The 23,867-nt window shown below is 36.1% G+C and overlaps 1 protein-coding gene across 2 annotated transcripts in view; it reads left to right on the forward strand.

Moving 5' to 3' along the window:
• Window positions 1-23,867, forward strand: part of LOC142351871 (uncharacterized) — a 104,866-nt gene that overhangs the window by 8,358 nt on the left and 72,641 nt on the right. The window contains exon 2 of one of the 2 annotated variants that reach the window (XM_075404111.1): window positions 8,228-8,312. The exons of the other annotated variant lie outside the window; for it this stretch is intronic. Coding sequence (XP_075260226.1) covers window positions 8,228-8,312 — 85 coding nt within the window. The remainder of the gene's footprint in view (window positions 1-8,227; window positions 8,313-23,867) is intronic. 2 annotated transcript variants of the gene reach the window in all.

Below are 23,867 nucleotides of genomic sequence, written 5' to 3' on the forward strand. Positions count from 1 at the left end.
CTCAACTTGGTTTATCAAAATTTTTGTTGCATCACTTTGATTTTCGGCAAACGTTAACGTAAATTCTTTCGACATCACTAGATTAAAACTGGTCCCCAAACTGGCTCGCTTTTTAAATAGAATTTTGAATTATTCTCGAACGAAGTTTAAGGCAATTTTTGTAAACGTGTTTTTATGCAGAATTTTTGCTTGACCGTTTGCTTGTGGCACATTCTTTTGATTTCAGTTTCTAGGTGATTTTTTCTTTCTTGATTGTTTGAAGCAGTAGATATTCCATGTAGCGTAGTGGTTGATATCAGCAAATCTTACATCAGAAAGTCGGATCGCCGCTCGCAGGTTCCAACGCCACCCTAGTTTTTGCACCATAAAAATTTCTCTAGCATCGCCAGTTGTTCGAGGGCAATCCATTCAATGTTATTCGGTTTATTCTGATGTTTTTATGCTAATGATTGTTCTGATGAATTTAACCTTGGGGAAAAACAAAATTGGCATTGGGTAAAATGGCAGATTAGATATAATCGCATTGAAATTCAGATTTTTAAAAGATGATTTTTTTATCAATCTCATTCAAACTATTAATACACTGGCAAAAATATTTACACGAGTCACGGACAAACAACGAGTCACTGTGAACTTCTTCTCAGTTTGCCCAGGCGATAGATCAAGACTTCATGAAGCAACTTTTACACAGCGTTTATAGTACAGACGGAAAATTTTTTCTGACAAAGGCAAATATTTCTAACTTAGCAGAAACCTGGTATGATGCTAGAATCATTGAATCAAGTCCAGCCGTATTTTTAACTTTTACATTCTTAGTATCAAAGTGGTAAATCAAGAAAGGATATAACTAATGATTGGTGTAAATTGCCTTCCTTAATCTTTTAAAATACAAAACGAGTCATAGTTTAAAATCTTCAGCATGACGCCCAGCATAACGGCATCATCTGCATTCTCAAAACGCCCTGCAAATGCATCATCAGCATTCTTGAAACATATACATGCCTGGCATCCAAATGGTAGATGAGGAAAGGGTAAACTTGATGCTTGGTGTAATTTACCTTACTTAATCTATTGAAATAATAATCACAACTTGAATCAAAATTTAAAATGGACAGCGTAACACCCAGATAAAAGCCGTTGAAACCACGTTACTATAGGAGAACTAGTCTTGAGCGCCAATATAAACAAAACATTTGGCGCCTCAGTTGAATTTAGGACCAGAAGCAATAACCACTGTGCCGGAAAGACATCTTTATAAGCTGCTTTGGGCCCTGCAGTGATCAACTACTTTGTGTCCCAAATATCAAGAGATCATTACTTAAGTAATTAACTGGTGTACTGCCTGTTAATTTCTTAGAAGAGCTCCTCATAAGTCACCGTACAAACTAAATTTAGATAGTTCATTGTTACAGATGAGGTAGGAATTTTCGAGTTGATGGCAGAAGTCTGTTATTTTTTGTGCTGAGTTTAGATCAGTATCAGACGGAAATATTACTTTTGATTTTTAAGTTGCGGTACAAGTTACAGGCCCGTAATTTTATTGAGAAGCGCTCAAGTTTGTTTCTAAGTTTTGACTGAGCTATTAGGTTTGATTCTGACAATCTCGTGGTGACTTCTGAATAGTGATAGGAAAACATGTCATTACAAAAATCTTCACTGTAAAGTCCATCCAAAGCTCCTAAAACAAATTCTTGTAATTCATTGAGATGTAATTCGTAAACTGAAAGAATTGATGGATGCACGAAAATATCTTCATGTATCGCTTTTCCTTCTGAAGTAGAACATCAAGATTTTTTTGGAGAGTAGAGATGGGTAGCAGTGATGTATAACTGCAACATGCATAAACAAGGACACCGTATTGAATAATGGGATTGCACGTTTTTTAGTATTCAAATAATTGAGCCCTAGGAACAAAGTTTGTCAGTTTCGTCACAATACCGGACTGTTTGCTCAAATTTTCTGTTGTTGATTGTATATGACTAATCAAGGATAATTTCGGGTCCATTGTAACACCTACATTTTGTATAATGGGTTTTTTCTCAATGACAGCTGAGTTTAGAGAGAATCTTTGCGCCGATTCGCCTTACTTATAATTTTTTCGTATTTTCATTTGAATTGTTTTTGATACATTTGGTACTAATCTTTTGGAATTTCACCAGTCGTTAACTCTTTCAATATCTTTCTTGATATCAGCGCACTTTAGTCCAAGTGCGGTAAGGTTTGCATCATCTGCAATAAGTATAGCTTCTAAATGTCTAAAAACTAGAGGTCCTTTACATAAATAACAAATGGTAGTGGACGTAAAATTGAGCCTTGTGGAACATCGCAAACAATTTCTTCCCAAACAGATGAAAGATTTTTTTTTAACTCTACACGCTGTTTTCGGCCGTTTAGATAAGATTTGAACAAATTGGGAGAGTTTTCTGTAATTCCATGGTTTTCCCATTTACAGATTAGTAGGTTGTGATCAGTTATGTCAAAAACCTTACAAAGACCAAGAAAAAAATTTATTTCTATTTTGCTTATGTTGTCTTACCTTCTCAGTGAACTCAACTAAAGCATCAACTGTATTTAGCGCGAAACCCGAATTGTTTACGGTAAAGTAAAGAAAATTTTTATAGGTAGGAATAAACACTGTTGTAAACAACTTTTTTGATATATTGTGCTCCATATATCATAACCTGAATCAGAATTTAAAATGGGCAGCATAACACCTAGATAAAAGCCGTTGAAACCACGTTACTATAGGAGAACTAGTCTTGAGCGCCAATATAAACAAAACATTTGGCGCCTCAGTTGAATTTTGTACCAGAAGCAATAACCACTGTGACGGAAAGACATCTTTATAAACTGCTTTGGGCCCAGCAGTGGTCAACTACTTTGTGTCCCAAATATCAAGAGATCATTACTTTAGTAACTAACTGGTGTAATGCCTGTTGATTTCTTAGAATAGCTCCTCATAAGTCACCGTACAAACTAAAAACGAATCTAGATAGTTCATTGTTACAGATGAGGTAGGAATTTTCGAGTTGATGGCAGAAGTCTGTTATTTTTTGTGCTGAGTTTAGATCAATATCAGACGGAAATATTACTTTTGATTTTTAAGTTGCGGTACAAGTTACAAGCCCGTAATTTTATTGAGAAGCGCTCAAGTTTGTTTCTAAGTTTTGACTGAGCTATTAGGTTTGATTCTGACAATCTCGTGGTGACTTCTGAATAGTGATAGGAAAACATGTCATTACAAAAATCTTCACTGTAAAGTCCATCCAAAGCTTCTCAAAAACAAATTCTAGTAATTCATAGAGATGTAATTCATAAAGTGAAAGAATTGATGGATGCACGAAAATATCTTCATTTATCGCTTTTCCTTCTGAATTAGATGAAATTCATAATTTTTTGGAGAGTAGAGATGGGTAGCAGTGATGTTTAACTGCAACATACATGAACAAGGGCACCGTATTGAATAATGGGATTGCACGTTTTTTAGTTTTCAATTAATTGAGCCATAGGAACAAAATGTGTCAGTTTCGTCACAATACCGAACTGTTTGCCCAAAATTTCTGTTGTTGATTGTATATGATTAATCAAGGATAATTTCGAGTACATTGTAACACCTAGATTTTTTTATACCGGTTTATTTTTTCAATGACAGCTGAGTTTAGAGAATTTTTGCGCCGATTCGCTTGACTTATAATTTTTTCGTATTTGCATTTGAATTGCTTTTGATACATTTGGTACTAATTTATTGGAATTTCACCAGTCGTTAACTCTTTCAATATCTTCCTTGAAATCAGCGCACTTTAGTCCAATTGCGGTAAGGTTTGCATCATCTGCAATAAGTATAGCTTCTAAATGTCTACAAACTAGAGGTCCTTTACATAAATAACAAATGGTAGTGGACGTAAAACTGAGCCTTGTGGAACATCGCAAACAATTTCTTCCCAACCAGATGAAAGATTTTTTTAACTCTACTCGCTGTTTTCGGCCGTTTAAATAAGATTTGAACCAATTGGGAGAGTTTTTTGTACTTCCATGGTTTTCCCATTTACAGATTAGTAGGTTATGATCAATTATGTCAAAAACCTTACAAAGACCAAGAAAAAAATTTCTTAATTCTTTTATGCTTTTGTTGTCTTACCTTCTCAGTGAACTCAACTAAAGCATCAACTGTATTTAGCGCAAAACCCGAATTGTTTACAGTAAAGTAACGAAAATTTTTTGCTCCATATATCATAACTTGAATCAGAATTTAAAATGGGCAGCGTAACATATATATTTTGCTGCATACATTTAGTAATGATATTTGTTCGATAGTTATTGCCGTCAAGTTCAGATACATTTTCATGCATTGATTTAAGTTTTCCTTTTTTTAGTTCTTTCGGAAACTCACCTTTGTCAATCGATAAATTTACTGGAAATGTCAGATACCTAACTGTCACAGCTGCTGAGATTTGGACTAGGACATTACTTATATCGCCATCATCTCGTCATCACCTCTTGAGAACTTACTTTCCAGATTATTGATATTCTGGGCAATTTCACGCTCTTTTGCTCGAAAGAGGAACATAGGTTGTTGAACTTAAGGGTCCAAAAACACAAATTCTTCAATGAGATGTTTACTTATCTCAGATCCAATATTTGCAAAGAATTTAGCGCGGCATCATCCCGCAATAAAAGATTTTCAACGTTATTCTTGCCTGATGTATTGATATTTTTATTTTTGTTTTTACCAGTGGGCTCATTTAACAGATTAAATATTTGTTGTTTATCCCATTTAAAAGATGTGTACTTGTTCTTGCAGATCATGGCTTTCGTTAATCTAAAATACTTTTCAAAGCGCAATCTCGAGTCTTTAACTTTTTCTTAGCTTTCAAAATCGATTTATCTTTCATCCAGTATTGATGTGCCTTTTTCCTTCCCGTCCTTAAATTTTCAAGTTTATTAATGAACCAATTGGGCAGGTTTTGGTACTTTTTTGTTGGTTTTGTCAATGGCGCGTAATAATTTACAACCAACAATAAAGCCTCATTGAAGGCGCAGAAGCATCTGGGGCTATAACTATACCTTATCTACCTTGGATACTGCTGTTTTCAAGTCATCTTTTAATCTGTTCCTCAGATTTTTTTTCAAAAAACTTGTATCTCTAAAACTGACAAGGTCTGTAGTTTTTACAGCATAAATTTTCAATTTTAAAATAATTGGTTAGTGGTCAGAAAAACTTTGCTGCTCCATTCGATCTCATTTTGGGTGTTTGACGTAATGATAAATGAAATGATCAAGACAGGTAGCCGAGTGATCCACAACGCGTGTTTGTGTTTCTGGCGCTAATTTGAATTAGTTTGCGTTTATTAAATTCCTGTAATCTCTGGTCGTTTGGTTGTTTTCCAGCTTCTTCATGTTTATGTCACCACATATAACCGTTGGACATGCAGAGTAGCACTGTTTTTCAAGGAACTTTTCGAGTTGAGATACAGTCTGTCGTGTTAGCTCTAAGTTTATTATTAACAACAATCAAATTAACACTTCTGTTATGTATACTAACTTCAGCAAAAATGGACTCTTTGAACGGATTTTCACAAAATTTGACAAAATTAAAAAAGTGTCTTAGCTGAATCTCGACGCCTTCACCTTGAACCGTATATCTGTTTTTAACAGCTAGCTGGGTATAACCATTTATGGTGAACTATTTATGTCATTTGACAACCAGGTTTTACTCAGACATAAGATATCAGGCTGAGAATCTGACCCAAAAAACAAGTGATTCTAGTTCCGCATAGTGTTTCCTGATGGATCTCGCGTTCAAATGAATAATTGTAACATCAAACTGCTTATCGGCGTTCTTTCAACGCATTAAATCTTCATTTTTGTAACTGAGATCTACATCGCCTTCGTATAATCCGTTTATTTTGTATACAAGGCCATCTGCTTTCTGATTGTAAAAGATTGCACCCTCTCTGGTCTAAGTTGCGTTTATTCGAATATCACTTCGCATCAAATTGACAAAAACCAATCGTTCTCAGCTGCTGTCTTTGTAAGATTTTGGCTCTCAAGTTGGATGGGGTGATTTTCTTCTTTTAGAGCATAGGATTTTAGTTGATCTACGATTAAATTTAAGTGACCGTCATGATCTTTCGATGGCAGTCTATGCGCTATTGAAATGTCTGTTTCCTCCAATTTCTGATGATAAGTTGACCACGCTTTGCTTGTCTCCTCATACGTTGCCTTCCCTGATGATTGCTCTGGTAGTCCGAGTATCATAATGTTGTCAAGTCGGTTATATACCTGCAGGAACTCTGTCTCTGATGGTGCTTTTAGTTCTAGTTCACGTCGCTCAAATTTGCTGTGTTCTAGCTCTGCTCTGATGGTCTTGAACTTATCTTCGACAATAGCATTGGTGTTTTCACTTAATTCTATTTTCAATCTTTCGACAATAGTTGGTATTAGGTCTTCTAATGCTTTCTGGATGCCAGCTTCTATTGAACTATTGACGATTTTCGTTAAACAATTCTTCTGGACTCAGGGACACACGAGGGCGTTTGTTGTTCCCTTTAATGACAGGTGTCCGGCCTCTAAACTTTAGCTAGGGGAACTAAGTTCTAATAGATTTATTTATAATGGTAAAACACTCCCAGATTGCTCCAAATAAACAAAAACTCAAAATCTACCCTGAGGATTTCTTACAAAAAGGAAAAATCACCTTGAATGCAAGAACAAGAATGATGATGATATAAAACACTTGCCAGTGACACTATTTAAAGATCATCTGCTTTTTCGGATTGGTACTGCTGTTGCCGAGGCAGTTTTCGTAACTTCTGTTTCTGTTTGCTTGTTTGTTACTCTTTGATTTTCTTTTTCTGGTCTCAGATCGCTTCTTCAAAGTTAGTTCCCTAAGGTTCCTATCGTGTGCCAAAATTTTACAAAGTTTTTTCAATATTAACGTCAGGGATTACTTTGTGAATCTCATGGATAAGCCACGGTGATTTCTGTTTTTATCTTTGACAAAAGCTGTTTCCGAACTGAGATTACGAGTGCAATTCTGTGTTCACTGAGGTTATCAAATATTTCGGGTGTGGCAAAACGTCTTTTGCATAGTCTAGCTTTGTTCTGTTTGAAAATCTTTTTAATGCTGCTATCACCTCATCAATGCTCTGCAGGGTGTTGTTGTTGATTCTGTGCGGGTTGATTGAGTTACTCAAGATATCTTGTCAAGTATTCAGATCTGTTCTTCTATTTAGGTTCCCATGATTCAGCAGATGTTGTAGGTTTTTCAATTTAGAAATACAATTTTTGTTGAAGCTCAATCCAGGTCGTGCAAATATGTTCTCTGCTAACTTGGTAAAAAATTGATGGTTTTATACAAACAGCTCGCTCCAATAGTGCGAACCATAAATTCTTTAGATGTTTACTTTCATGCCTCGCTGGCTCACCTCAACTATTGATTAAGTTTATAGAGCAACAATTAGGCGTAAAGAAAGTTTTGTGAGCTTGCAGAGATATATGAAAATCTGCGTTCTTAATTTAGAGCGTATGGCTGCCCATATCACCGCAGAGCTGCGGTATGAAATTGCAAAACTAGAAATTTTGATTCAAATAAAGCAAAATCCGCAACAGTTATCGCCCCACTCAAAAACCCGTTATTAGACCACCTTTCAAGCAATTAAAATTCACAGTGTTTGTCCGACATATTAAAATGAAGTGTAAACTTTGCTCACATTTGAGCGCAAATTCTCCCTTCAAAATTGTGTGGATTTCAGAGCTAATACTACAATTTTTTTTTACTAGATCAACAAAACAGCACAGAGGGAATCTTCTTTTAACGTCTCCAACTCTTGTGGAAATCCAATTGCCTTAAAATTCAGATCTCCCCAGAAAATGTCCCTCCAAGACCACAGAGTTTATTTTGACTCAGCTGGGGTTTTCAATTTATACAATTTGTATCAGTAATCTACGATGAATATCGGATGCTTCGGAATTAACTGAAATAATATCGACAATGGGTTTAGATCTCTCCCTAATTGAACTTGGTGGAACCAATGATATCGAGTTTGATAGCGTCAGAGAGACAATTGTTGACAGTAATTCCCATAGAATTTTTTTCTTCACTTTATATTTTTTATTGAAGTTTACAATTCTTGAATAAAATGATCAATACTGATGTTTTATCTGTTTTTATACCAGTAATATATGTTTTTGTGCATTAAAATATATTAAATATATATTTTTTTAGCTTCTGGCGGATGAGGTGGCAGTCAAAAAAGAAAATACGCGCGGGATACTGTACTACATTTCTTTCTATGGAGTACCCCTTATATGTAAGTGATTTTATCAATCAGAATTCTAATTCATCTCTCTAACGAAGTTTGAACCAATTATTGTAAACGTGTGTGGCCTAATGGTTGAGGCATCAACCTGCCATCTTGGACGTCGAGGGTCCGAACCCCTCTAGGGTTATTTTTTGAACCCATAAAATGATTTCTAAGCTTTACCCCCTCTAAATTAAATTGCGCCGCTTAAATTAAATTAAATTAAATTAATTTGGTCCTTCAGGCATTAAATGGTACCTGAAGAGGACAGCTGAAGAGCGGGAAAGCTCATCTAGCAGCTGCCCCAAGAAGTATGAAATCAAACAAAGACAAGGAAACAAATAAAGACATGATAAATACAATGAATTGCGGAGTTCAGATTCAATTTAAAACCGTCAAAAAAAAATTTAAGTAGATACTACCTTATATAACTTATATATTGGTGCAACCCCCGACGGCATGCAGGGCGCCTCACAGCGCTGCCGACTTGAGAGTCTAAGTACATTCTGAAATGATTAGAATGACTTTCGAGTGCTCAATTAAGGCCACCTCGTGAAGAGAGGTTCAGTTCCACACCTTTGAGCACTGAAAGACACCCCGCACAAGCCAGAGGTTGCACCAACTCAAAAACAAAAGCAATACACTTTATGAGACTGTAGGGTTTATATTAAGGAAGTTACAAAAATTTTAAAACTATTTGAAAACTAAATCCACAAGTTGTGTATCGAAGAGTAGAATATTATCTTTAAAATTATGAACAAAAACGTCTATTTGCGATGTTGTCATAGGCTTATCTACATTTAAGCCAAAAGAGAGCAAAACGTTATACAACTTTCCACCTCTACACTTTAAAGAGTTTTTTTGGAGCGAGTTCTTAGCTCTGAAAGACTTTAAAACACCAGCTGCTGATGCGCGCGTATTTCTGCTTATGCTGCAGCAATTAAAGTAATCCTTAAAAATATATGGACAGTATCCATTTTTAGATCTTAGCACAAATTTAAGTAAATCATAAATATGAAGCTTGAAGACATCGAGAACGCCTTCTTGGCAAAACAAATCCTCAGCGGAATCAAATTTCCTTTTGAAGTTTATCAGTCTCAAAAACTTCTTTTGCAAAAACTTAATTCTATTAAGTTTAACTTTGCTGCTGCAACCATATACCAGGCAGCCATATTGTATTTTTGGTTTAATATAGTAATCATAAAACTTTAGAAGAACGTGTTTCGGTAGAAAGTATGTCAGTCGGCTGACTAATCCTACTAGTTTTGAAACCTTTTTACATACAACGTCTATATGTTTTTCAAAAGTTAGGCTATTATCAATCTGAACTCCGAGGTATTTAGAACATTTAACTACATTCAACACTTCGCCATTGATATGTAGAGAACCTACTTTACTCTGCCTAAATAGTAACAATTCTGATTTGGAGCTGTTTATGGTTAACTTATTTTTTGCTAGCCAGCTTGAAACTGCATCAAGATCTTCTTGAAGGCAACTAGTTGCGGATGATGTTTTCAGCTCGAAAGATATTGATGTATCATCTGCATAATGCAGAACTGAGCTATGCTTGCAAATTGAATGCATATCATTAATGTACAGCAAGAACAACAACGGACCCTTGTGGCACTCCACATTCCAGGGTTTTATAGGATGACATGACACCGGTATGAGAAACACATTGTACTCTTTGACTTAGAAAACTTTCAAGGATCGCTTTAAAAGGACCTCGAATACCAAAAGTTGCAAGCTTTCTAACTAATATTTTGTGATCAACAGTGTCAAACGTTTTTTTAAATCTAGGAAAATACAAGCGAACAACTGCAAGCTGGATGAAGATTTTATATTCTCTGTTAATTCAGCAATAGCATCTACGCAAGAAAACTTAGGTCTAAAACCAAACTGTATACTGTATAGCAAATCGTTCGTTATTAGATGATCCATTAGCCTAGCATAGATTATTTTCTCAAGCACTTTACTTAGACCAGTTAAAACCGATATCGGTCTAAAATTGTCAATTTCGTCCGAACTTCCGCTTTTTGGCAGCGGAACAAATTTAGCTTTTTTCAGTGAGCTTGGAAAAAGACCATTCTTTAAACATCCATTGATCATTATGACTAAACGATCAAGGATAACAGGTAAGACGATTTTTAATGACTTATTATTAATGCCATCACAACCTACACCTTTGGAATCAGATAAACTCATAACGATCTGACTTATTTCTTCAGCATTCGTGGGGCGCAGCCAGGCAGAAAAGGATGGTTCTAAAACATCATCTTGATCACAGTCACTGAAGTTAGCAGAAAGAGATGGTCCAATGCTCACAAAATACTCATTCAACACTTCAGAAACTTGAAGAGGATCGTCAACAAGCTTCCCATCTTTACAAAGTTCGACAGGATTGGAGGGCTTCACATTTTTACCGAGTAAGCTATTGAAGAGGGGAAATAATTTACTCGGACTATTAAGTGCTTGTGATACTCGTTTGGTGTAGAACTCTTTCTTTTTAGATCTCATTAAAGTAGTCACCTTATTCCTTATCTGGCAGTATTTAGTTCGAAGTTCTTCGCTGGGAGACAGAATTAGTTTCCTAAAAAACTTATCGCGCTTTCGAATAGCATTTCTCAACTCCTTGGAGCGTACCCAGTTCTTTTTCTTTTTTGGCACTGAAACCTGGCAGGGAGCGAACCTATCAAGCTGACAGTTGATCATGTTGATGAGGACATCAAAGGAACAATCGAGCGACACGTCTACGGTATTCTCGAGATCACTGTCAAGAGCTGATAGAAAAGTACTTACCACGTTTTGATTGGCAAAACATTTGAAATTCCGGGACATTTTTCTATTATAACTAGCAGCTAGCACAATAGAAAATGAAACGGATATAGGATAATGATCAGTGATTGTGGAATGGAAAATCGACGGGGAATGGTAATCGCAGAAATTGGTGACAATGTGATCCAGGCACGATTTTGATGTCTCAGTTACCCGAGTATTTTGGTATATCAGTTGTGAGAACCCATTGGAGGAAATGGCGATAGAAAAAGCAGTTTGAGATGGTCGTTTTTAAGAGATCAAGATTGCTGTCACCCATAAGAAGCCACTTTCTGTCTCCCAGCTGCTCCAGCAACAAATCGAACTCGTCCACAAAAGACGGAACGTTAGTTTGAGGTGGTCGGTAGTAGGCACCAAAACCCACCGAAGTGCTCCCTGCCTTGCACTCAACTAGGAGGCATTCGAATGCCTGACTGGTCAAGTCCAGCTTCTTTACAATTGTGAGGTCATTCCTCAAGTATAGGCCTACGCCTCCGCCTCTGCCTTCCCTGTTTTCATTTATTAGCTTATGGTACCCATCAATGGCGAAGTGTTCAGTATCATCAACAACATCAGAGAGCCATGTCTCACTTAGAACAATTGCTAAAGGCGGATATTCACAATTCGTTACAAATAAACAAAGTTCATCATAATGTTTGCGAAGAGATCTTATATTAAAATGGACGGCAAACTCAGTCCTCTTCAATGATTGTCTCGCCTCTGTCAAATGAGTCACTTGTTTCTTCGATCCGAAATGTCTCATGTTCTCTTGACTGGTATTTAGCATTGGGGGTTTCCGATAGCAAGCCTTTCACGTAGTCCACTAGCGCATCACTGTCACTTATCCGTGCCTTCATTTCTTGTAGTATGTCTCTAAGTTCTTTCCTTTCTTCAACGGGAGATAGGTTGGTCCGGTTTCTTTTCAGTGGCGGGATTCTCAGTGACAACGGGGTTCCGGGATGTATCAAAGCAGGTTTGACGAGAGAAGGCATTGGTGTTTCAATATCGTTAGTCGCAGTAGCAAGGTGTCGGTTTTGAATTGGGGTGTGTGCTGACGGTGGCTTGGGAGCTTTCCTGGACTTCTCCGCAACATCTTTTAGCTCAAGGATATGCTGTGTTGAGTTGATGACTTGACTGACTCGTTTTCCGTCTTGAACAACATAAAGTAAAGGCTGCGAATTGTACGTTGATACAAAGAGGTTGTGTTGCTCAGCAGCTTGCTTCAGTTCCACATCATACTTAGTCAAGCGTTCGGTAATGAAAACTGGCTTCAAGTTGGAAGGGTTTTGATACGAACGTAGAAGTCTCTTTCTTGCCCAAACCCGGTCTTTTTGATCATTGTAAATGAACTTAGCCACTATTTTCGGAGGATAGCTGCTTGTTCCTTTGCCCAGAGGATGGCAAGCCTTTAGATCTTCTTCGCAAATGTTGACTTGTAGGATGTTTCTCATGAACGCCACAGTATCCGACAGATAGGAGCCATGCTGGCCTATTGGAAGGTTATGAAAAATTAGACAATCTTTGGACTCATATCGCTCAAGCTCATTCACTTTGATGGTTACTCCTGTCATCTGGGACTCAAGCTGCTCTATTCTTTCTCCCTTCCTTTCATTTTCAGTCACGAGATATTGCATCAGGGTTTTGACTGATTCCTCAATATTTTCGGAGGCCATAACACGCTGGAGATGTTCGGGAATATTCATTTTTCGTAGGGGCATCAAGATGATACTGCTGATAAAGCCACCCAGTAAGGCTGTTTTATACACTATACAGAGCTCTATTCAATAAGTTTATCACAACAATTAGGCTTGTCTTTCGAGAACAATTCATCCGATTGTTGGTCGGTTTATGTTTCTATAGTACAGTTCTCTTAATCCACTGCTGCATGAAGAGAATTGTCTTCTCTAATTACAAGTCATAAATGCAACATTGCATTCCAAATTTTTTCATTTATGGTCCTAAAGGATGGGGACTTTATGCCGGGTGGCCATTTTCTTAAGTCAGTTTTTGGGCAATGGAGCCCTTCTGCGCAGAGATACAAATGTATTTTTAATTAAAAAGCCCATGAAAAAGGTATCACTTTCCAACTGCTATGAAATCGTTTATCAGACGCAGTCAATTTCAAAGTTTAATTGATCCAAAAATAAGTTGATTTTTTCCAAACTGGATTCTTCCACTTTTTTCTGATTTATTCCGAATTGAAAGCGAGATTTGCGTTCATTTGTCTTTAATCCTCTAAGTTGAATGAGTTGTTGAAATTCTTGGGCAAACTTTTTTGGGAGAAATTAAGAATGGAAGAATGAAAACAAAAAGTCCAATGAACCCTCTTCGGGTTTACCGATCCATTATCGGGAGGTTTATTAATATTTTTAAAAGCAACTCTATGTGGGCTATCTGGGTCAGCTTAAATCAGGTTATTAGGAGCCGGATAGTATTGTTGTCGAAGAGCGATACTGTGTCTGATGTTTCTTAGTATATCTAAAAAAACATTCATTTTATTACGTATCGTTTTTATCGAATCTCCAAAATGTTAAATTAATAAACTCTGATACGCAAAGTTCCTTTTCATTTAGGAAAATTTTGGGATGCAGAGTTTTCCTCTCAAGATAATCACATCAGTTTTAAATTAAAAGGACAGTTGTTTAATAGCCGCCGTCAGCCTCTCAACGGCTATTATTTAGTCGGTCTTCCTTTTACAATTCAAAGATTTTCAATTGTATTGGGGCGCTAACTTTTTTAAAGAGCTCTTCACACATTTTCATGATTTTTGAAGTCAAAATGGAGTAGTGATTTTGGTTACGTTGAAACAGGAAGTGGAGCGAAAAAGCGAGTGGTTTTGCGGCGTGACCTTTCACTCTAAGAGTGAGAAAACGGTGTTTGAACAAAAATTTGCTTTCTCGCTAGTGGTTTTAGTTCACATGCGGCAATTTCACTTTGATTTTTACTGTTTTTTTTCGATTTTTTGGTTCAGATTTTTTCTTAATGGTTTAAACAATCCATACATAGTTCAATCTATGTCATGGATAAATTATTACACAATTTCTCCCTGAATATATTTGATTGAATTTGAAAGAGATTAAATTGCTAGATCGTCATTGGATAAAATTATGTAGTAACTTAATGAAAAGGTAGTAGAATTGTTGTTTGTAGAAGTTGATTGAATACTGCTGCAGTTGGATCGTTTGGAAGATTGTAAAACAGTTTAATTATTTGGATTGTTGAATATATTAGTTGAAGAAATTAGTTGAATTGATTGGGACTCTGCATCGAACCAGCATCTGAAATATATATGCAAAACAAACAGTTTATGAATGGAGTTTGAGGCATATAAGTTGGTGACAGGAAAAGCAGAAATGTTCAAAACTGTTAATGTTAGAAGACGGAAAATAAAAATCAGAATTGATGATAAAGAAGGCCCTTTGCAAAGTTACGTTGTAAATTCGATTAGAACAAACTTACATTTGATCTATGTCATAGATAACAGAAAGTGCTTCTATTTTACAGACGAAACTTGCCCTGATTTTTATTCGATTTTATCTGGCCTCGATCTTGCAAACACAACGATTCATTTATCACTCCAAATGGCTTTCAAATTAGACGACTAATTACATTTCACGATTTCTTTGAAATTTTAGAAAATTCTTATTTTCTTTGTGTAGTTTATATAGTTATGCAATTTATCAATGTAGCCCATAAAAAATTAAATGTCGAAATTTCAAAACGTAGTGGCAAAGTTCTTTTTATTGCAGAAAGCCAAAACATGATTCAAATTCTTTATCACATTGAAAATTCAGATCAAATGAATATTTTTATTATTACCCCAGAACTCCAACAATTTTCGCAAGTACAATTATTCATTCACTCAAAGATGCCTCTATTAAACTTGAACCAGTCATAAATATTTCGTCGAAACTTGATTTCTCATAATAAAGCCAAAAAATATTAATTGAATGGCAGCGGACGTTGCGGCAGCAGCAACAGCAATTGCAGTGGCTATCCGGGGTGTAGCACCTACTGCGGTGCCACAAACATTTAACCTTCAACCTTTCAGTGGTGGCCCACTTGAAGATTTCAGAATTTTTCGAGAGCAATTAGAGAGCTCAATTGAACTTGCACAAGTACCAGCAATTGGACGCGTTGGTTACCTTAAACTACACCTCCAAGGCGGTGCTCTAAATTATTTCCTTGAGTTACCTGATGCTGAACGCAACACGCTAACTAATGCGCTTGCAAGTCTCGAGTCTCGGTATCTCAGTGCAAATCGCGTGGAATTGTACAAATTGAAATTCCAGGAGCGGAAATTTAACCAATCCAAAGAAACTCCAGAGGATTTTCTTACTGATTTGACTCGATTGGCAAATGTGGCTTTTGCTAATTCAGGAGGTAATGATTATTCAGCCGAGAGAACACGTAGAATTCGTGACGCCTTTATTACTGGTATGCCGACACATATACGCATTAAACTTTTAATGCAACCGAACACGACTACGGTTACTGATCTCTGCTCCTCTGTTTCAAAACGTTTGATTTTTAAAAGCATTCTTCACGATGAAGAAGCTAGCACAACTGGATTTAATGCAATAACACAAGACCCAACATCAACCAATCTTGCCGCAGCTATTAACAGTATGACGAGAGCAAATGAAAATTTGGCAGCAGGTCAACGAGATCTCAGTAAACAAATGAACAGGATGAATTTAAATTTGAACAACCGGAGATTCAATAATAGTAACAACAGAGGAAGATATCAGAGGGGAAGATAGAGTTTCCTTCAACCATTTAACAGACAGAGTTTTCAAAATCAGCAACAACATTACAGTGGTTCATATTATCAACCAGTCTTTCAAAATCAGCAACAGCAAAATAGTGGTAATTATTACGTCCAGAATAAATGTTGGTTTAAACCACCACCGCAAAGAGGTACAAACATACCATTCGTAACAACGAATTCAAAAAACTAAAGATAGAGCAACCATTTTTATCAGCGCTTACTACTAACACAGCTCATTCTGTGCCAATTTTTGTTACCAATCTTTTCTACGTGCCTTTACAATTTAATAATGTTACTTTTGAAGCCCTTATTGAAACAGGCGCATTTTCTAGTGCCATTTCCAGAAATCTGTTTAAAAAATCCAAAGTTGCAGTCCAGAGAGTATCAAAGTCTTTGACACTTCTTATCCAACAAAAGTCAGAGTTGCTGATGGACAACAAATCAATGTTTGCGGAAAAGCAGAACTTTGCATTTTATTGGGATTGAATAATTACAAAGAGGATTTTCTTATTTTGGAACAAATGAGCTCACCAATATTGGGCTATCGATTCTTCGTCAAAAATGACATTATTCTTCATCCTTCAATAAAATTGCTGAAATTCCCAAACTTTACTTTGAGAATAAATTCGTTAAACTCTCAGAAAAAAATTTGATTCAAAAGAATCTCTTCCTTGAAACTATCAGCAAAACTGTGTTAAAACCAAATCAACAAGAATTTTGGTTTCCAACCCCAGAAAATTGCTCAAATTGTGAAAATCTACAAGGAGTTTGGAAAACAATATATGACACCCTCAAAAAACTTAAACAGCAGGAACAACTTGACCCAACATTGGATGCTGAGAATCGGAACAAATTTCTATCAAAATTCAATTGGAATGAGTCACAATTTACACAGGATGGAGAAATGATAATGGAGAACCTTTGGTTCAATTTCACGACATTTTTGCCAGACACAGAATGGACTTAGGTAGAAACAAAGATTGTACGTTGAAATTAACTCCAGAACATGATCGTCCTGTGTATTCACCAAACCCTACAACCCCAATCCATCTTCGGGATGAACTGTTAGTTGAATTAGCTTTAATGGAATATTATCATATTATCACAACACTTCCATTTTCAAAATACTCTTCGCCAATTTTTGCCCAACGGAAGTCTTCGGGAAATTTGAGAATTCTAATCGATTTAAGGCGAATTAATCATTTACTGCGTTATGATTATAAAAACAACAACTTCCCTATACCTACAATGGCAGACGCAACTGCACATCTAGTTGGAAAATCAATTTTTGCAAAAATGGACTGTAGTCAAGCCTACTTCTCAATGCAGATGGCTGATGAAATAAGTATGCAACTTTTATCGTTTAATTTTGGTGGAAGAACATTTGCGTTCAAACGATTAGCACAAGGTTTAAATCGCTCACCAACAGCTTTTAGTTCTTGTGTAAGCAAACACTTACAATCTTGTGTGGCAAGTGACAAATGTTTCGTATATTTTGATGATTTGGGAAGTGGAGCAAAAGATGGCAAAGCATTAATGGACAACCTTAAACATATTTTCCAGTGTATTCGAAATTTAGGCTTCAAGTTGTCAATTGACAAATGTCAATCGGAATACCGAAAATACAGTTTCTTGGACATACAATTTCAGCAGATGGAATATCTCCAAACCAACCGAAAGTTGAGAAGTTTCTTCAATCAGTAAAATTGCCTAAAACACAAACAAGTTAGACGTCTCATCGGATTTATGCAGTACTTTCAAAAATTTATTCCAAATCTCGCCTTAAAATTACACCCTTTCTTCAAATTGTTGCGTAAAGAATCATCTTTTCATATTAATAATGATTACGAAAAAAGTCTGGAAATACTTAAAGCTGATTTAGTCAAAGCGTGCAATCTATCTTTGAAAATGGCTAAACCGCATTGCCAATTCTTAATTGTATGTGACGCAAGTTTTTATGCCGTAGGATTCATATTACTTGTAGAAGAGCCCCATGATAGCTCAACGGAGAAAAGCAAAACATATGCACCCGTAGCTTTTGGCTCACTTTTTTTCACCAGCACAATTGAAATATTCCATTTATGCGAAAGAATTCTTAAGCATTCAATTAGCCTTTGAAGCCTTTGAACATTATATATGCGGAGTTTCTGATAAACCCATTATAGTATTGACTGACAATAGAAGTGTTACGCGTTTCTTCCAAACTAAGAAAATGCCAGGCAACCTTTGGAATGCTGTTGACTACGTTCTTTCATTTAATTTTGTCCTGGGGCATGTTTCGGGAAAAGCAAATGCCGCAGCAGACTATTTATCACGTATTTGTGTAAACCCTGACACAAAGTTAAAACTTAACGACCGCATTCCAGTTCATGACATTGAGATACAAGTCTTGGCAAATACACCAGAAAATGCTTTAAATATTCTGGCACCAGGCTTTATGATACCTACAATTACAATTGAACCTGTAGAAAATACTGTTGAGATTCAAATTGAGGAATTCACACAGCTGAAAGAACCTAGTCTAAATAAACTTTCTGAGTTTAATCCTCTTGATTCCTACGATTTAACTAAGTTAATGCAATCGATATGAAGAAAGAACAGAAGTTAGATAAAGACATACAACAGGTTCTACAATGGTTGAAAAGCAATAAAAGACCAAACGTAGAGTACAGTTCGTACGACTTACAGAAATACCATAAACATTTTGGTCGACTAATAGTTGACAATGATCTTTTATGCAGAAAATTCTTTGATCATACTGGTAAAAACTACATAAAGCAAATTGTGGTACCAAAGCAGTTACGAACAGAATTGATCTAAAGAATACATATGTCTAAAATGAAAGGTCATATTTGAATACAGAAGACAATTCGTGAATTTAGACGGAAATACTATTTCCCCGGCTTCATAGAGTTTCTAATTCAATATATTAACAACTGTTTAACTTGTCTTCAAGCAAAATCACCAAAACACCAAGTACTACAACCTCAACTATCTCCAGTTAGTTCAAATACAAGTATGCCAGCGGATATGATACAGATTGACATAGTAGGACCGTTACCAAAATCTGGTGGTTTCTCATACATTCTTACGGGAATGGACGTGTTTACTAAGTATATATTTGCCCAACCACTCACTTCAATTTCTGCTGAAACAGTATGCAAATACCTAATGCAGTGGTTTATGCGACATTCATATATACCCACTTTAATATTGACTGACCAAGGCACACACTTCAAAAATGCTGAAAGAACTTTCAACACTACTTGAATTCCGACTAGAACGTGCAACATTGAAACATGCACAAACTATAGGAGTAGTCGAGAGATCACACGGACCACTGGAACGGTACTTAAAAATATATGAAAATCAAATACAGCACGACTGGCACAAGTATATAGACCTAGCAGTCTTCCAACATAATACAAGTTACCACTCTACATCGGTTGCCCACCAAGCTTAGTTTTCCATGGACGAATACCATTAAATCCTAGAGACCTGAGGTTTAATAATGCCAACATTCACAAACAGAAATGTAACACCGGCTACATAGCAGACGTGCAAAGTAAAATGTCAACACTATTTGGCCAAAATAAGGAAGCCTTGCTGAAAAGCTTTAATAAATATCGGGATTGTTACGACAGAAAAGCAAAAGCAGTTCCTTTGAAAGTTGCAGAATATTGCTTACTTTTAAGCCCAAAACTGTCTAATGAACATGAGAAAATTAGCAACATGCAATGTAAATGGATGGCTCTTTACAAGGTAGAGAAAATTTTAACTAGAAGTAACTACCTTATAAGAAAAGTTGGAACAAATCACACTCAAATTGTTCATAGAGTTAGACTAAAGCCAATAAAGCCTCAGTACACAGTACAAGACATTAAAGTAAAAGAGGAAAACTTTGTTGCTGATCTTTTAGTCCCTGAAATTTTGCGAGAGCCTGAATTGTTTGATAATTGTATAGACGAAGCCCTTTATAGTCCTTGGAATGATAATAGAAAAGTGGTAGTTCAAACACGCATTAACACCAAAGATAATACAGTTCGTGAAGCCCAACCTAGCACTCCAGATAGACAAGTTCAACAAACAGAACAAACACCAGAAATACAACAATCTAATGAATCTTCACCCTTACAATTTAACACACCAGATTCACAAATAAATGAAAGTGTTTCGCCTAATTCTTCGGATAGCAATTTTAGAAGTCCAACAACAGAAAATCAATTACCAGTACAATCTCAGAGAACAGTACCCTCAGAGCCTAACGCGCCTGTTTCCAACTTAGCTCGTTTAATAGCTGAGAAAAGAGTAGAAAAACAGGCTGGAATTGCACAACAGCTGCCAAGTTCAACGGTTACACCAGCAAATGTAACAAATAGCCGAAGACCTGAATCACCACAAGTTGCTAACAGGGTCTCAAGGTACGGTCGCGTAAGGAAACAGACGCAGCATTTTCAGTCTACTTAACTACTCGTTTAGAAAACTGAACTTTCTTTCATAATTCCTTCTCCTTTACTACATTCTTTTCATTATCTTTCTCTTAAAACTTATCTTTTGCTACAAACTTCTTCCTATAATTCTCTCTGTAAGATTTACACTACAGTTGTACAGCCCTAGGCGATTCAGATTACAGGCAGCTCAAAAGCACTCAACACCAAATTCAATTCCAATGAATGAAATTACATGCAAAATCGGTAAAAATTCATTCAAATTTGCCTTTGAATCCATTTTTTTCAAAATTTTTACAGGAAAATAAAAAATTCCGCTTGCTAGGCGTTGTAGAGCACGCAGTTACCAATCGTTTGATACCATTCATGATGCTCACAAGTGAACACCGGCCATAGGCAAATTTACTTTTGAAAATATTTTTACCTTTTTTAAGCCAATGTTGGTTGCTGAATTTTTAACTCAGCCCGACATTTTATAACAGACGCATTGAACAGAGACGCACTGTGCCAGTCTATAGCTTCTCCAGTTAGTAGCCCAGTTGCTTCACAGCCATACACAGCAGTACAATCTCGCATTATACCGTATTTAAACCGGCGCTCCATTCGCTCTAAATATTATCCTAACTTACTACTTTTACTTTTATCATTTTACAAATAATTTCCTAATTACCATTATCCTGGTCTTTCTTTTCATTATACCACGCTTCTTGGTTGGAGAGACGAAAGCTCCGCTGCCTCTTTTTAGAAGGCCCACTTGGTCCACCACGTTTACTAGAAATACAAATTGGCTGATTGGAATTATTTAAAGCAACTAAGTGTTCAGTAACGCCAGTGTTTATATTCAATGAATTATCACGTTGAGTTGCCCATTCAGCAGCCCCACGTGACCCCTGAATTTCAAGTAATCTTTTATATGTTGTGCGCCTCAAGCCATTTCCATAGAATTGTAAAGGTTCTTGCGCCCGCTGAATATCGGTCACGTTACAAGCCTCACAGCCAAGAACTAAGGAAGGCCCATTTGTAAACGTTAAAACTGTATGAACACACAGCGCGGGCTGGCATAAGAAATGTTCAGAACTTGGAGTGTTATATTTGAGTTTATTTGCTGACTCGGCTGAAAGAGCAGAAGGACCGGTTTTTACAGAACGAATAAAGTTATATACATTTCGAATGCGTTTTTCCAGCAACACAGATTTCAAACCACGCTCACAAAGTACAAAGAGTTTCTGTCTACAAGGCGTATAAGAAATTGAATCTTTGCCCCCCGTTTCTATATGAGCTTCGGTGAACCAGGAGTTCCACTGATAAAGGGCGTCAAAATTCGAAAATGTCAAGTTTGATGGTAAATTTTAATTAACAAGTGAATCCATAGTAAAGCTGATACAACTCGAATAACTGTTTAATTTTGACTCGGAACACTGGTTTTGTTGATAGCACCTCGATTCTCTGTTTGCCTTTTTGTTTTTAGACGGTAGCGTATAACAATTATCAACTAAGCTTGAAAAATGATTAGCTCCTTGTCATTCGCTAACGTCTTCCAGTAAAGACCCATTAACTTGCAATTAATTATGATTTGATAAAGCTACTGGATATTTTACCCATTCACCATCGATATAATGAGAAAATCCTTGATCGATTAAAACTGATTGAACTTGTTTCCAGTTTTTGGCTCCATTCACATCAATTATGGGTACAGAACGCCAACCCAGTAAATTTAACATTTTATCGTTAAAATATTCGTTTCCAAAATTCGTTATTTCATTATATATATTATCGGAGAAATTTCGAACAGACATTCTTATCTCAAAAATCATGTACCTTGATTACTCAAACTTAAAATAAAAATATATGTTAATTAACACTCAATTAACATCTGGCCATTACACCAAAGGCAACTAAACACGGCCAACAGCAGATGCAAAGAAGGGCACCCACAGACAACAGAGCAACCCAAAAGACAGTTTCGCTTTCATCACTTGACACTTCAGGACAATGGTACTCCACAGTAGTTGTCTCGTAGACAACACCAGCTTCCAAGAACACCATTTTGTTATGGCAACGCAATACATTAATTCTGGCAATATTTCCTTTTGTGTACAAGCAGAGCAGATCGTACAGAACAAAAGAAACATGCAGTACATAAAGAGCTTCATTTCAACTGAAAAAATTCTTACCTTTTCCACATGAGTTTAAAACTCTACATTACCAGAAGCATATTATTTATTTCATTAACATTACCCCTAAACAGACAAACGAAACTATATTACTTCAATAATTGTTAAATCTTACGTGCACTGTGCCCCCTTTTTGCAGAATTCTTAGCTCATTTTGCAGAAAACAAAAACTAGTTCTTATTGAAAGCACTGACGTCAAAGAAAGTCAGTTGACGTAAAATCGTCATACATGTTTTACACCTCAGACAATATATTTTCATGCCTTAAGCACTGACAAAAACACTGGAAGAACACCCAGAATCAAAACTTTGAAAAATTTTCGTTGTCGGTATCCTGATGATCAGATCTGAAATTAAGTAAAAAATTAAACCTTCAAGGCGCGACAAAAATAGAAAAATTATTATGCTTGATTATGTCGAGACAAATTTTGCTGAAAAAGTAATCACAAATCTTCGATCAACTGAGCAAACTTGATTTATCAAAACAGCTTGAAGATTCTTACAATAAAAATAACTTCTTTATCTCCAGGATATTTAAGTCTGCGGAGAAAAATCAACAAAAAGTTATCTAACGTACCTCGCAGCTCAGACAGTTATTTATTTAATAGAGGAAAATATATATCATGTTATTTTATCCTACAGGCAAACAAAGACTTCGCAGATTGGCTACCTGTGAACTTAGGTAAGCCCTGATAAACTTCATTTTGATTAGAAAACAAACAAAAATGATTTCCTTGAAATACCTTCTCTTTCTATTAGTAATCGTTAAATTATGTTATAACAACAGCGATGACTCACAAAAAGGTATAGAATTCATGTATCAACAAAAATTGTTATTAGCAGAAAAATTTGTTAACATTCAATTTCTGGTACCATTTCCTCGATTGGACACAAAAATACATCAACAGTTGAAAAACTTATCACTGCTCTTAAACAATTCTTGGCATCAATATGAATTCGGATCCTAAACTTATGAAAACGAACGAAAGCGACTTGACTTTCACTAATTTGATTGAACATGTTGAAAAACAACTAATTGCAGCTCAAAACGATCTTGAAGATATCAAAGACCAGATTTACAAAACACTTAAAGAGAAAAACGAATTGGGACAAAAAACTCTATCAAGACAAAATCGAGGACCAGCTATGCTTGCATTTGGAGCACTAACAGCAGTCACTGCTGGTGCAGGCATTGCTTGTTCACCGGAAAGCATTTTTGTATCATGCGGAGGAACAGATCAAAACAGAGAAGACATTGACTTTGCTTTAACTCAAATAGAAGAAAATAACCAGCGTTGGATTGAAATAAAGGGGAAAATGAAAGACAAAATGTTCATAATTGCAAATCAATTAAAAGA

This window comes from Convolutriloba macropyga, chromosome 13, assembly GCF_964194025.1.
Source record: "Convolutriloba macropyga chromosome 13, txConMacr16.3, whole genome shotgun sequence".
Classification (NCBI taxonomy): domain Eukaryota; kingdom Metazoa; phylum Xenacoelomorpha; order Acoela; family Convolutidae; genus Convolutriloba; species Convolutriloba macropyga.